The sequence below is a fragment of the Gossypium arboreum genome, chromosome 13 (assembly GCF_025698485.1).
Source record: "Gossypium arboreum isolate Shixiya-1 chromosome 13, ASM2569848v2, whole genome shotgun sequence".
NCBI classification, from domain to species: domain Eukaryota; kingdom Viridiplantae; phylum Streptophyta; class Magnoliopsida; order Malvales; family Malvaceae; genus Gossypium; species Gossypium arboreum.
The window spans coordinates 103,157,236-103,172,242 of record NC_069082.1 but is presented as its reverse complement, the minus strand read 5'-3'; the positions used below and the strand labels follow the sequence as shown (position 1 = coordinate 103,172,242).

Sequence of the window (15,007 nt, the reverse complement as noted above, 5' to 3'; positions counted from 1 at the left end):
AGTCAAGGGATTTCCACACAGTCTAATCTCTTACATGACTTAGCCACATGGTCGTCTGATTGTTTGTAAAATTTTGCATCTAGGTCCACAAGACTTTAGTGAGTTGCACAGTTTTGATACACGGCCATGTGACTCCAACTTACATGACCTCAGTTTTTAACATGGTCTAAGCACCCGGCCATGTGACCCTGTTTTGTGATTTTCCCCTAGTTGTTTAAAAGTTTATAATTTAGTCCTTGTTTGTACTCTGGTCAAGTTAAGAGCTCTCATAAGCTCGATTGAGACTCAGTTTTGTTTGTAATTCTTATTATGCATGGATTATAAATTGATTTGTTTATTTAATTGAATGTTTTAAGTTGGAACTATATGTGAATTGCTCTGTTAATTGTTGTAGCATTCTATAGCTCAGGTTCGGCAACCGAACCAGGTGAGAGGTGTTACACCAATCGTATCATAACATTTACTAAGTTTAAACAGACCTCTATTACACATATTAACATTACTTTTCAATTTAGACTAAATCTCACCTTTTGAACCAATTCATGACCAAATATCTATATAATTATGAATCAAATACACAACTATCTATATAAATAAATACCATATGAACTTACCAGGTCAAAAAAATAAGCAAATTGAATCCTGAAGGACTATTCAACAATTTTGGCTTTTCCTCGATTATCTTCGATTAGATCCAATTCTCTATCTATTCAATTATTTTGGACAATTCATCAATACCAAACATTTTTATATCATTCCATGATATGCATGAACCTATTTAATTCTATTTTTTGAATGCCCCTTAAGTTTTGCATTTTATTCAATTTAGTTCCTAAAATCGAAATAACAATACTTTTTAATTTTGAGCTTTGGTTTCAAAATCGATCTCAATCACATACCGTAGGGACCCTTTACTATCTATTATTACATCAATTTCATATCAATTTCACAATTTATTCACTTTAGTCCTATTGTTCAAAAACTAACAAGTAAAAATTACAAGTCCTTTTTCACATCTAAGCTTAAAATCTATTAATCTAACACCAATGTCTTCAAGAAATCAATAATGGAAACTTTCAAAAGCTTTAATAGTTTTACAAATTGGTACATGAGCTACCTAAATCAAGTTCCCATGACCTCAGAAACATAAAAATTACAAACAAAAAAAAACTTAATTAAACTCACCAATTATTAATCAAAAGTTTGAAGCTTCAAACCCTATCTCCCTTTATTTTTTTATGAAGAATCTGTAGGGAAGAAGAAGACAAGGATGACAACATCCACTTTCTCAACCTTTTATACTTTCATTTATTCTTTAATCACCTAATTAAATTAATTAAACTTTAATTAATTAATACTTAATCAAAATTAACCAAATTTAGTGGAAAATAATATCATTCTCCACTATTTGATAAAGCAAAATGGTTTAATTACCATTTTGATCCTTTAGTTATTTAAAATCTATAGTGATTGAACAATTTAGTCCATGTATTCAAATTAAACAATTAATTAACAAAATTGAAGGACTAAAATTTAATATTCTTTTATACCAACTTCGTAAATATTTTAATTTAGTATTTATGGACCCAATTTACAAAAATGGGGTTTTGAAACCGCCTTTTTCAGCACTATAAAAAATTGGGCTGTTACAAGAAATTAATTTAGTTAATTAATTAAATTAATCGAATAAATAATATTTATTTTGAGAAATAAAAAATAAATATTGGGGTCAATTAAATTATAAAGTGTTTGGTCAAAAGTCTAGGAGGCACATATAATTAGACCAAATACATAAGAAGCCCGATTAACCCTCATAATTAATATGAGCGACAACCCTAGTAAAATTAACTAGGGTGTGTCGCCCCTTCTCTCTTAGTTAGACTGAGAATGTTTTTTCTATTTAAATAATATTATTTATCAATGGATTGTTCAATAAAAATTCTTGTACTTCTCTTTACAAATAGAGAACACCGGTTGACTTAAAAACACACTTAAAAAAATATTAGAGTTATCGTTATTCTGTTAGAAAGTAGTGAGAATTTATTAATTAAGAATAAATTATATTTTTATAAATTACTAATTTTATCGATTTTATAGAGAGAAATTACTTCACTACTAAAAGTAATTTATTTGTTTCTTTTTTGTGATTTGATTCTTGTTGGTTGAGCCTACATGCAACGACATTAGTTATACGATGATAACGAAGAAGGTTGTTCAATTAAAAGTTAGGATCGACTTGAATTCGTCTCACACAAAACATTGATATTATTCTTTTATGATTTGTTACTATAAATATCACTAAGTCTATTTTTAAAATTCACTATAACTATAAAAACATTTTATTAACCGATTTTTTCAACCATTATTTCATGCAATCAACCTTATTTCGGGGGTGAATGCTAGTGAAAGGAGAACCTTGTTCTAAAGTAGAAGTTGGTCTATCAGCCAGTCAAGGTTGGAGGGTTGGGCCTACATCACCTTCCAAAACATATTATTTCATTCCTTTTAAAGCTTGCTTATGCGTTAATAACTAAGACCGATTTTGGGTCAGGCTTCTTCACCAAAAGTGCAATATATTTGAAAGTTTTTCGACTTCAATCGCTCATGCAAACTCTTCTTTTGTATGGAGGGCACTCACGCGAGTGTGGGACTTGCTGAGGGATAATCTAGCTTGGCCTATAGGGGATGGTTGCATAGTCAAATTCTGGGATGATATTTGGGTTTCAAACTTCGGACCTTTTCATAGTGAGTATATTGCATCTTCATTATTAGATAATTCTTACTGGTCAATGACGTGGTCAATATGATAGGTGAATTGGACTATGTAGGAACTAAGAAAACAGAATGAGAAATTTTGACAGAAACTTAAGCATGAAGCATCGATGTCTTGCTGAACAAAAAAGAAAAATAAACTAGAGTTTTGGGAACAAAAAATGCTTAAGTAAAGACCAAAATGAAGAAGAAGTTTCTGAAAGATTTCATTACATTTGAATGAAGGCAAAATGCCATTACATATACCAAGCAATTAATGGTCAAAATGAGAAAATGTTACCTAAACACATACCTAACTCTACTGAGTAGCCTAGTAATTTGATAAACATTGCTTGTACACTTGGTAAAGCTGATTTATCAATCTATCAGCACCTAATTACATCAAGTATATCAACAACTTAGTTCATATCTAACTAAATAACAAAACATTAACTTGAAAGTAACAACATAGCAGCATAAGCTTCAACTGCAACTTGTATGGCTCGGACAACTTGTTCTACTTCTTGGTCTGCATGGAATCCAACTTCAACACTCCTCCTTGGCTTGCATACTAGAAACTCCCAACTTGGCTTTCAAATTCTTGAATCTTGACACAGAAAGAAGTTTTGTCAAGATATCAGCTAACTGATCTTCAGAACTTCAATGAACCAGTTTAATTTCTTGAAATTGTTCCATTTCCCTAACAAAATGAAACTTTATCTTAAAATGCTTTGTTTTCCATGAAACACTGGATTATTTGCAATTGCAACAGCAGATTGGTTATCACATCTGATCTTTGTTGCTTCTCTTTGATGCAAGTTCATGCCTGCCATAATCTTTCTTAACCAAATTGTTTGGTTAACAGCTCCTACAGCTGCTACATACTCTTCCTCATCTGTTGATTGAGCAACAGCAGTTTGCTTCTTTGAACTCCAACAAAAAATGGTTGAATCAAGGGTAAATAGATACCCTGAAGTGCTTTTCATATCATCAATTGATGCTGCCCAATCACTATCAGCAAAACCAAAGAGCTTGATGTTGTCAACCTTGGTAAACATCATTCCAAAGCTCAGAGTACCTTTGATGTACCTGAGAACTCTCTTACCAGCTTGAAAATGGTTCACATTACAACAATGCATGAACCTAGATACGAGGCTGATTGTAAATATTATGTCTGGTTTTGTGGTTGTTAAGTACAGCGGGCATCCAACTAAGCTCTTGTATATTGACTCAACTACCTTCTCAAAATTACCCTGGCTTATCAAATTTTCTCCAATAGCAATCGATGTGCTGGTTGCTTTACAATTCAATATGAAGAACCTGTTCAGAATTTTCAAGACAAAGACCTTTTGGCTTAAGAAAAACCCTTGTTGAGTCTGTGATACTTCTATACCAAGGAAATAGGTCATTTCTCCTAAATCTGACATCTTAAACATGCTTTTCATTTTGTCTTTAAAATCTGTCAGCATAGCATTGTTTCCTCTTATCACTAGCAAATTATCCATATACAAGGAGACTATGAGTTGTGTTTCATCACTTTCCTTCTTCACATAAAGTGTTGGCTCACTAATGCTTCTCTCAAACCCCCAAGCTTACTAGGTAGGTGTCAATTATGTCATATCAAGCCCTTGGTGCCTGTTTTAAGCCATACAAGGCTTTTCTTAGCTTGAATACTTTGTCTTCTTCACTAGCAACTTAAAAGCTTCTGGTTGTTTAATAAATATCTCCTCATTAAGAAAGCCATTGAGGAAAGCAGATTTTACATCAAGTTAATGTATTTTCCACTATTTTTGAGCAGCTAATACAACCAGCAATCTGATAGTGTCAAGTTTAGCTACTGGTGCAAATGTTTCAAAGTAATCAATTCCATATTTCTGATCGAATCCCTACACTACTAACCTTGCTTTTAGCTTGTTTAAAGTTCCATCAACATTTTGTTTGGCTCGAAACACCCATTTTACTCCTATGACCTTCCTATTAGCTAGCCTTGTAACCAATTCCTAGGTCTGGTTTTTGTCAATCATGCTCATTTCATCAAGCATGGCTAGCCTCCATCCTTCTTAAGCTTGAGCATCTTCAAAACAAGTTGGTTCAACAATAGCCACATTTGCCCTCTCATATACTTCATTTAATGGTCTAGTTCACCTAACTGGTTCATGATCAATGTCCATTTTAGTATCATTTTGATCAACTTCTGTCTGCTCTATCAACAAGTCTTTAGTAGTACTTTCAGGTTCACTTTTGTCCCAATTTTAGCTTGATCTTTCATCAAACACAATATCTCTACTCACAAAGACTTTGTAGATTGTGGGATTCAAAATTCTGTAGCCCTTTTTGACACTGCTGTAGTCCACTAAGATGTCAGGCTGAGCCTTCTTTGCCAGCTTGTCCTTCTTGACTGCAGGAATGTGAGCATAACAAATGCAGCCAAAGATCTTCAGGTGAGTAACTGATGGCTTAAACCTAAACCAGGCCTCAAATGGTGTTTTTTGAAGCAAAGCCTTGATTGGTAGCCTATTTTGATGATAGATTACAGTGTTTACTGCCTCAACCGAAAAAATCTTAAGCAAATTTCTCTTAAACATCAAGCATCTAGCCATATCCACCAAAGTTTGATTCTTCCTCTCACTGATACCATTTTGTTGAGGTGTGTAAGTGTTTGTGAACTAGTGTTTAATACCTGTTTCATCACAAAACTTTGAAACATTGCTGAAGTATACTCTATGCCATTGTCTGACCTTAGTGTCTTAAGCTTGCAACCTGATTTTATTTCTGCTGCAGCCTTGAATTTCCAAAACACTGAAGCCACTTCTGACTTGAGCTTTAAAAAATAAAACTAGCAGAACCTAAAGCTATCATCAATGAAAAGAATGAAGTACCTGCTACCATTCAAGGAATGTGTCTATATAGGGCCACACACATCAGTGTGGACTAACTGTAACTTTTCAGAAACTTTCCAAGCCTTGTTCAAAAGAAATGGCAGTCTGGCTTGCTTTCCTAGCTGACACACTTCACAAACATCCTCTACTTTGACTGATTTTGTGAAATTTTCAACCAAGTCCCTTTTGTTCAACTAAACTAGAGACTTGTAATTGACATGGCCCAACCTTTTCTGCCACATTTTAGATTCATATAAAGCAGTTGTATAGGTACAAACTGGGTTCTTGCTTCAATTAACAACAAAGCTTCTATCAGTCATGGTTACTAGCATGAGCTTGGATCCACTTGGTAGACTAATCAGGTACTCTTTATCTGTAAAAATTACAGAGTATCCTTTTTCAAGCACCTGAGCAATACTAGGCAGATTTCTATCAATTTCAGTTACTAACAGGACATTAGAAACAAGTTTGGTACCTGTAGGAGTGTTAATCAGCATATCTCCTTTGCCTTCTGCTTTTATGTAATGTCTATTGTCCACTTTTACTCTTATGTTGAAGGATCTGTTAATACTTTTAAAAATAGTATCATCAGGTGTCATGTGGTTTGTGCAACCACTGTCAATTAGCCATCCTTTTGTGGTTTTACTTTTAGTGGATAAGCAGGAGGCAGTAAAGACTTGTTTTTCTTGATCACAACCTTCTTCTACCACTTGAGCTTCAGCTCTAGGCTGTTGAGGCTGATTTTGCTTTTGCTTGCCTTTGTTTTTGCAAACTTTCTCAATGTGGCCCATCTTTTTGCAAATTTTGAACTGCACATCACGTCTGAACCAGCAGTTTGCTTCTGGATGGCTAAGCCTTCTACAATGTGAGCAAGGTGGATATCTTCTTCTTGCTCCATCTCTTCTAGGCTTCTCTGACCAAATCTTCTTCCCTTTATAGCCAGAAGAGCTCGAGGTTGGTCTGCTCTTGGCTTGAAGGGCACCTTCTTAATGCTCTTTTTGTCTGCTAGCTCTTCTTTGTTCCTGAGCATAAAGGGCATTGATTAGCTCAGTTAGAGAGATGCTTGATAGATCTCTTGAGTCTTCCAAAGAGGAGATTTTGGCTTCATATCTTTTAGGTAAGGTTGAAATAACCTTTTTCCACTATCCTTGCTTCACTGAACTGGTCCCCAAGAAATCTAATGTTGTTCACAACAAACATGATCCTATTTGAGTATTGCTTAACTGTTTCTGATTCCTTCATCTTCAAATTTTCAAAGTCCCGTCTCAAATTCAAAAATTGTTTCTGTCTTGTTCTTTCAGTTCCTTGAAACTCCTCCTTAAACTTGTCCCAAGCCTATTTTGGAGACTCACAAGCCATAATCCTTGTAAAAATCAAGTCTGACACACTGTTTTGAATGCAGGACATTACCTTGTATCTCTTGGCTCAATCATCAGAGTGTTGTCTGATCTGAGCTGCCGTGAAGTTAGCTCTCAAGGTGGTGGTTCAACATCAACATTGACAACCTTTTACAAGTCAAATACCTATAGGTAGGTCTTTATTTTCACTACCCAAATGTGGTAGCCTTCTCCAGTGAGCACTGGTGGTGGAGTTGGAGAGAAACCAGATAAAGACATTGTTTTGAGGATTAAAAAGAGAAAGGCCCACGAAACTAGCTCTTGATACCAATTGTAGGAATTAAGAAAACAAAATGAGAAATTTTGACAGAAACTTAAGCATGAAGCATCGATGTCTTGCTGAACAAACAAGAAAAATCAAATAAAGTTTTGTGAACAAAATGCTTAAGTAAAGACCAAAATGAAGAAAAAGTTTCTGAAAGATTTCATTACATTTTAATGAAGGCACAATTCCATTATATATACCAAGCAATCAACTGGTCAAAATGAGAAAATGTTACCTAAACACATACCTAACTCCACTAAGTAGCCTAGTAACTTGATAAATATTGCTTGTACACTTAGTAAAGCTAATTTATCAATCTATCAGCACTTAATTACATTAAATATATCAACAACTTAGTTCATATCTAACTAAGTAACAAAACGTTAACTTGAAAGTAACAAAATAGCAGCATAAGCTTCAGCTGCATCTTGCATGGCTCGGATAGCTTGGTCTGCTTCTTGGTCCTCATGAAAGCCAACTTCAACAGACTAGGGTACTCTTCAATGTCAGTTCGGAAGGAAAAATCTCTTTTGCATTGCTAATATTCATCCGCCTAACAATTCTAATGGTAGTGATAGGTGTGGTTGGAGGTGGGGAGAGCTACAGAAGTTTTCTGTTAAAAGTTAGCATATGAGACTCAAATGAAGGATAATTTGGAGTCTTTGAATGCTATTTTGGGTAATGTTAGGAAGCTTCAAGTGTCGTAGAGGGTTCGGCAACTTCTTTGGCTAGCCATCTATGATAGACTAAAAACAAATGTGAAGAGATATCGGAGGGGTTTTGATGATACTAGTTCGTTTAGTTATTATGGAAGTGCTTTGCAAATGGCTCTGCATGTCCTCAAAGACTGCTATGTTACGTCTCCATTGTGGCGCTCCTTATTGCCACCGGTATGCAGTAGAGATTCTTCAACTTCTCTCTTACCAAATGGCTTTTTGACAATAACTCTAATGACAGGTTTGTTGGTAGTGATTGACTACCTTTGAATGTTATCTTTTTTATACTCTGATGGAGCATTTGGTTGCGAAGGAATAAGTATGTATTTTTTTTCTGATGAATTGGGGAGCTTGGAGCAGCTTCGATCCCATAGCTCCGCCGTTGCCAAGCACGCGCTGAGGAGCCACCAACGAGTGGTGAAATATGCTTGTCGGGATGCTGGTTTCGTGCAATGGTTGCTGCCTAATATGGGCTGGGTGAAGGTTAATACAGATGGGGCGATGAATCCAGCTGATGGCAGCAGCTCAATCGGAGGTGTGGCGTGTGAGTCCCAAGGTTGGCTATTTGGCTTCTTTAGATACATTGGCACCGGTTCAATTTTGCAAGCGTAGCTGTGGACCATTGCGGAGGGTATACACTTAGCATTGACACAGAGGTTATAATACGATTGTTGTGGAGAGTGATTGCCAGTAAGCAATTGACCTTCTACAAGAGCCTTTTGCTTCACAGTCTCCGTTGGCTTTGATTAGGCATATACATGACCTGAAGCAACAATTTGGTGGGCTAGTTTTCAAATGGATTTCTCGTGACATAAATGGAGTTGCAAACAACATTACTAAGTTGGCCGATGAGGGTTCATGGGACCTGAGGTTTTTCGAAGTACCATCTCCTGGTATATTGCCTTTGCTCGAGCGTTACAATCTAGGCTCTCTGTTTGGTTCCTACAGTTATGTAATTTGATGTCTAAGGTGTTTAATCCCTCTTTATCATTCAAAAATAAATAAATAAATGGTGACAAAAAAATAATATTGCAATATTTTTTATTAGAAAAAATTATATTTACTTTTTGTAAAAACTAAAAAAGACGAAATTTAGGGTTGAATTCACTTTTATATGTTTAATTATATAAATAGCTTTGTGTTTAGAAATAAAAATTAAGATTTCGTAATACCTCTATAGTCTCATGTAAATAGTAAACTGCAAAACTGTTGAAGATTCAATAAAAACTCAGATAGGGCTGAGATCTCGTGATGGTTTCAACATAAAGGTGTGCATGGGCCGGGCTGAGCCGGGCCCATAAAAAATTTAAGGCCCGTTTTCTAGGCACGGGCCCGGCCCGGCCCAAAATATGGGCCTAAAAATTTGTCCAAGCCCGGCCTGAAATAAAATTGTGAAGCTTGAGCCCGGCCCTGCCTACCCATATTAAATTTTTTAACTTATTTTATTAAATAAAAATTTTAAAATATATTAAATAATCAAATACATTTAAAACAAATATTAAAACAAGAAAAAATAAAAATATATTAAAACAATTCTTAAAACAATACACAATTTGAAAAATATAATAAAAATTGATTATATTAAAATTAAAATTAAAATTAAAATTAAAATATAATTAAAAATAAAAATATATATATTTATTATATAATTCGGGCTGAGCCCGAGCCAAAAAAATTTTACCCGAGCCCGGCCCATTTTCTAAACGGGCCTCGTTTTTGTGCCCAAATCCATATTTCGGGCCTATATTTTACCCAAACCCTCCCATTTTTCGGGCGGACCTTCGGGCCGGGCCGGGTAGCCCGACCCATGCACACCTCTATTTCAACATGAACCCATGTATTTGTTTTCAAGATTTTAGAACTAAATCAATTAAAGAAGTGGACCTATTTTTCTCCAATTCTTCTTCCAGCCACTGATTCCCACTCAACAATATAAATCAAACATCAAATACGTATAACCCTAGATAAAAAGAAATCTTCTCCTCTGATGAATTCTTATACACTCGAGAATATAGGGAAGTTTTATTATAGAGGGATTTAGAGAAGAGTCACGTTATGAAAAAAAAACCCAACATTATTACTTAGGTATATATGCACTAATGCATGCGCAATATACAGTTTCGTAGCCATGACAAATAATAATAATAATAAGTGAAGTGAAACTTTCTTCATACACCCTAAAGCATGCAGGAAGTCTCTCTTTAACATAACAAAACCATGCTTTTTTCTACTACATGTACTCTACCTTTAGCAATGCAATCATATTAATAAATCTGATCATGGATTTTCAAACTTAGCTCCAATATATATTAATTTGAGACAACAAGATTTTTAGCTGTCTGAATCAGCATTCTTGCATAAGTCAATTGTAAAATTACTGTGGGCTTCACCTATGATCCAGGGAAGCAACCTAGGAGATGGTGTTGTTGGGCCTCTAGTTCATCATTTTGGGGTATTAGTGCCGCAGTTTGATATGGATAAGATGTTGTATCAGTGAGCTGAGAGTTAAACAAGTTATCAAAGTTCTTCCAGTCGATTATATGTATTTGACTACTCTCATTGCTCTTTTCTTCATCACAATGAAAAACTTCTTTTTCTGCTAAACTTGGTGAAACAGTAATGGGGCTATCCAGTTGTGGAAGCTCAATCACTTGTTGGTTGTCCAAAAAATTGTGAGTGTTGGAAACAAGCTCTTGCTCCGAACCATAGGATTCATAAAAACTTGATCCTTGATTCCTGCGAAGATGAAGATGAGATGTAGTTGCTATATCTGAAAGGGAAACGGGAGGCCTAACTTGGCTGTTATCTCTCATATAGTAACCATGGCTCCATGCTTCAAAGCCTTGCCTTTGATTAGGACATGGCTTTCTAAATGCCCGGCACACCACCCATCCTTCTTCCTGCAATTTGCAATAAAACTTATATATCTATCAAAGGGAACAACATGATGAAACTTGGCAGACTTTTCAGCTAGCTATGAGTATGATTATAAACATGTATTGGAAATAAGATGTGTTGATAAAGTGTATAGACATAGAAGGGCTTGCCTGGGGCGGTCCATGTTCAGAAGTCTGGAGGCGATACTCATGCATGATCCAATCAGTTTTCCTACCATTAGGTGCACGACCCTTATAGAAAACCAGGGTCTTTCTCATCCCTATAATACTGTTCTTTGAAAGCACAGATTTATCCCTCCCTGTTGCCTTCCAAAACCCAGCTGCAGTGGCTCTGTTTGTCCTTGTCCCTGTTGGATACTTCCTATCTTTATAACTGAAGAAGTACCACTCGCTTTGCTCTTCATTCCCTACATTACATCTTGCTGCCAAACACCAAACTCCACACCATTAATAAACCAGTCTTTTTCATGCTACCTAGGTTGTTATTTTTGGTATTTTTACATCTAATTTCTTGGCTGGAACATTAGTGTGAACGCTTTGAAAATATCCCTTTGAACTCGGCCATAGCATGTTGATATTGATTAGTTTATGACCAAGAGGAAAGTGGCACTAAAAAAAACTTTCTTTCCAAAATTTCAAACCCTAGCTATGATAGAATCAATAGGTTTGTGCCACCAATTAATGAAAATGTAATAAAAGCTTCCAAGATGCATGGTTAGAGTTAGAAAAATAAATTTACGTACCTTGGATATCCCATGGCTCCATCTTGTATAGATCAATCTCGATAATAACATCTAGATCAATTTTGAGTGAGTTAATCTTTCTTCTGAGATAATATCCTACAAGTTCTTCTTCAGTGGGATGAAATCTAAAGCCTGGTGGCACACATGATTCCAATTCCATCATGGATCTACTCCTGGAAAACATGAATATATGAGTGAAAGCATAAATCAAGGTTTCTTCCAAAGGATTTAAAACAATGCAGTTTTTGTTATTTAGCTGTATTTATATTAAACACCTAATAATGTGAATATATATATTCCTTTCCCAACAAACATAGGGTTGAAGTTAGTTTTGGCGTAAGCCTAAAATGCAAGGCAAGTTGGAAGAAAGACATGGCTCTTGGAGGGAATGAATTGCCAATGCTTTTACAAAGGATAATGGTATGGAAGTAAACGCACATGTTTTGCCTATATATGTTACTTTCATAATCTATATACAAACCTCCTTCCTCAACTCTTAAGTTGCAAGAGTAGCTTTTTTTGATTATATAGTGGGTGATCAATGATGATTATGATGTAACTTTATGGGACCCAAAGCTGGTTGGCCCCTGCATGCTTTTATTTTTTATTTTTTAATATTATAAAAAAAAAGAAAAAAAAAAAGAAAATGTGAGGCTACATATGTATTTATGGAACCCACCAAAAGAAAGAAAAAAGAAATGGTTTTATCCTAAGGCTAGTGTTACTTTTTATGTTTGGTCGAGTTGCATGAGCTTAGGCAGGCAAACAAAATATTAAGCATAAAAATTTTGCCGAAAAGCTTGACTTTGCTGGCACAAACAAGCATGGTGTTTCTTTGAGTGCAGTGCACTCCGGAGTGGTGTTAGTGGATAATATGTTTTCACACCCACCAACTATCTCATTCTCCCTACAATATAATACCCCTCCTCTTGCTCTAGTTCTACATGGTAGTGGGTTGTCAAACCTCCATCTATCTCCACCTTATTTACCTACATTAACTCATTAATTAATCAAAATATACTCTTCTATTTACATCTAGTTACCCCACTGATGCTACTGGATGCATATGCATGATTTAGACACCAAACAAAACTAAGACAAATCCAATATATATATGCATGAAAACCCTACAACTATACAGCAATAAATGCAGCAACAATAAAGAACTGCAGATTGCAGAGGGGAGTTCCTATATATTGAACAAAGTAATAACAAAGCTTTTGGAAGACATATATTAGATTTAGACCAAACGTGTATAAATATATACTCACAAGATGAAAATATTGTGAACCTTGGCTTGTTCTTTGATTGAAGATGGAAATGAGAGAAATGACAAGGCAGTGTAGTGTTGGAAAGAGAGAAAGGTATAAAGAAGATGAGAGTAGAGAAGGAAAGGACGGGTGAATATTTTGGGATGGAATGTAAAGAAAAGAGAGAGGATGTAAATATTTATATAGTTAAGAGGGAAGAAGGGTATTGATTGCGCATGGGGTGGCAGATAGAGAGATAGAGTGAATGAATGAATGATAAGAAAGGTTCATTTGGACGGCGTGACACCAAATTTTCACGCCACCCCACCCCCCTCTTCCCACCGCAATTTTATGTCCTAAGATTTTCCGCACTATAGCAACAACGACTGCCCTCTTCTCTCCATTTTTATCTTCTTTCTTACAAGACATTATAAAACCAATCTTTATTACTACACCAATAGCTAGTTGAGGGTGGTGTTTATTATTATTAATATTACTATGTAATGATTGAATATTCCTTCCCACAATCCAGCTCCTCTTGTCTGAGTTTGGTGCGCCGCCCTTTGCCATTTGGCATGGCTATATTTGTGCCAAGTGTGAGATTTAGAAGTTGTCTTTATCAAGTTAAATAGCACAAACATTTGTGTTGTTTTAGTGTGTCTGTCTCTTTCTCTTTGGGTTAATATATAGTTTTGAGACAGACATCCAGAGATGAGTCCCACTAAAGCCACAGTCCTTTTCATAATCACCTGCCCTTGGCTTTATCTCCTTTATTACTTCATAATTGAAATTTATCTCCTAATTACAACTTTCCCTTTTTACTCCTCTATAATTTGCATAATCGAAATGTAATTAGGCATGAAGTTGCTAATCTTATACATACACTTTTACATTCCTTTCCTAACTAAAATTCTTTGTATATATAGTAGTAGGATATAAATGCTTTAATATGTATGGAAGTTGGATTTTCACTCCAGCTTTTATCCTCATTAATAGCTGCTATATGTTAATTTATAATTTGGATATATACAAGCTTTTCCTAATTACATTGGTAATACGTATAACACTTTTAAATAGAGAATTTAAGTTTGAATTTTAGATATTACATTGTTAACGACAATCACAAATCTAAAAATATTAATCTTCATGAACTGTAAAACGGATATAAAGGATACTTTAATTCTACCCAAAAATTATGTTTTATTATTAGGTAATTGGTAACGTAATTAAAAATTTCATAAGCAAAAGCTATCATGTGTTTTTTAATTAATTTTTATTTTATTATAATTTTAGGATATAATTTTTTTTAATTTTATAATCCGTATATAGAATAATTATCCTTTTAAATATATAATTAGGATTGGCATCCTATCCACTATTAGTGGATGTATATAAATGAAACAATGGGCGTTTCGTAAGTGATAATCTTATTGCATTAAAACACTGCACAGTAGAAGATGGAATTCAATGCATCTCTTGTTGAAAAATCAATGTTTTAAAGCTAAAATCTGAAGACAGTAGTTATGAAAATTATATTGATGTGCACCCAGAAATCATGATTAGTTGACATTCTAAAAATTCCATTAGAAAGGTAATGTGAGGTTAATTACCCATATTTTCTAGAAGAAATTTTAGGTGTCAAGTCATTGAGATGTTATGCTAACTTTTATGTAATCCTTAGTGGTCCCACCAAATGTTACTAACCATATTCTAATATTTTCAATGAATTATTAAAAATGTATATTATGGGATCATTTAGTATGTTATGCTTATATATGGAACAGAATATGAATTTGGGTGTTTTTGTTGTAAAGCATTTTGTATGTTGCATGCTAGTAATTATACTATGTATATAAATATAAGAGACAACTGTTTCTGTGTAAAGCAGCAGCAGGGTTGATCAAAACATATTTTAGCTTTCATTCCTTTTGTTTCACTCCATTTATATCACATTCGCTTTATAGATGCATACACGCACTCTTGTCACAAAACTTATTTCATTTCCCGGATAAGTTTACTAGGGATTTGGTTAACTTAATTCCACTCAATATATATATATATATATATATATTCAATCTTTTTGAATAGTAGTAGGAGCTTTTCTAAAAG

At 34.6% G+C, this 15,007-nt stretch overlaps 1 protein-coding gene across 1 annotated transcript; it reads right to left on the bottom strand.

Moving 5' to 3' along the window:
• Window positions 1-10,061: 10,061 nt before the first annotated feature.
• LOC108463438 (NAC domain-containing protein 30) lies at window positions 10,062-12,136 on the bottom strand. The gene is made up of 3 exons (XM_017763378.2): window positions 11,649-12,136; window positions 11,056-11,327; window positions 10,062-10,908 (listed from the first exon to the last, which is right to left on the bottom strand). The coding sequence occupies exons 1-3, from the start codon at window positions 11,830-11,832 to the stop codon at window positions 10,399-10,401; spliced, it is 966 nt and encodes a 321-aa protein (XP_017618867.2). The 5' UTR covers window positions 11,833-12,136; the 3' UTR covers window positions 10,062-10,398.
• Between the last annotated feature and the right edge of the window lie 2,871 nt (window positions 12,137-15,007).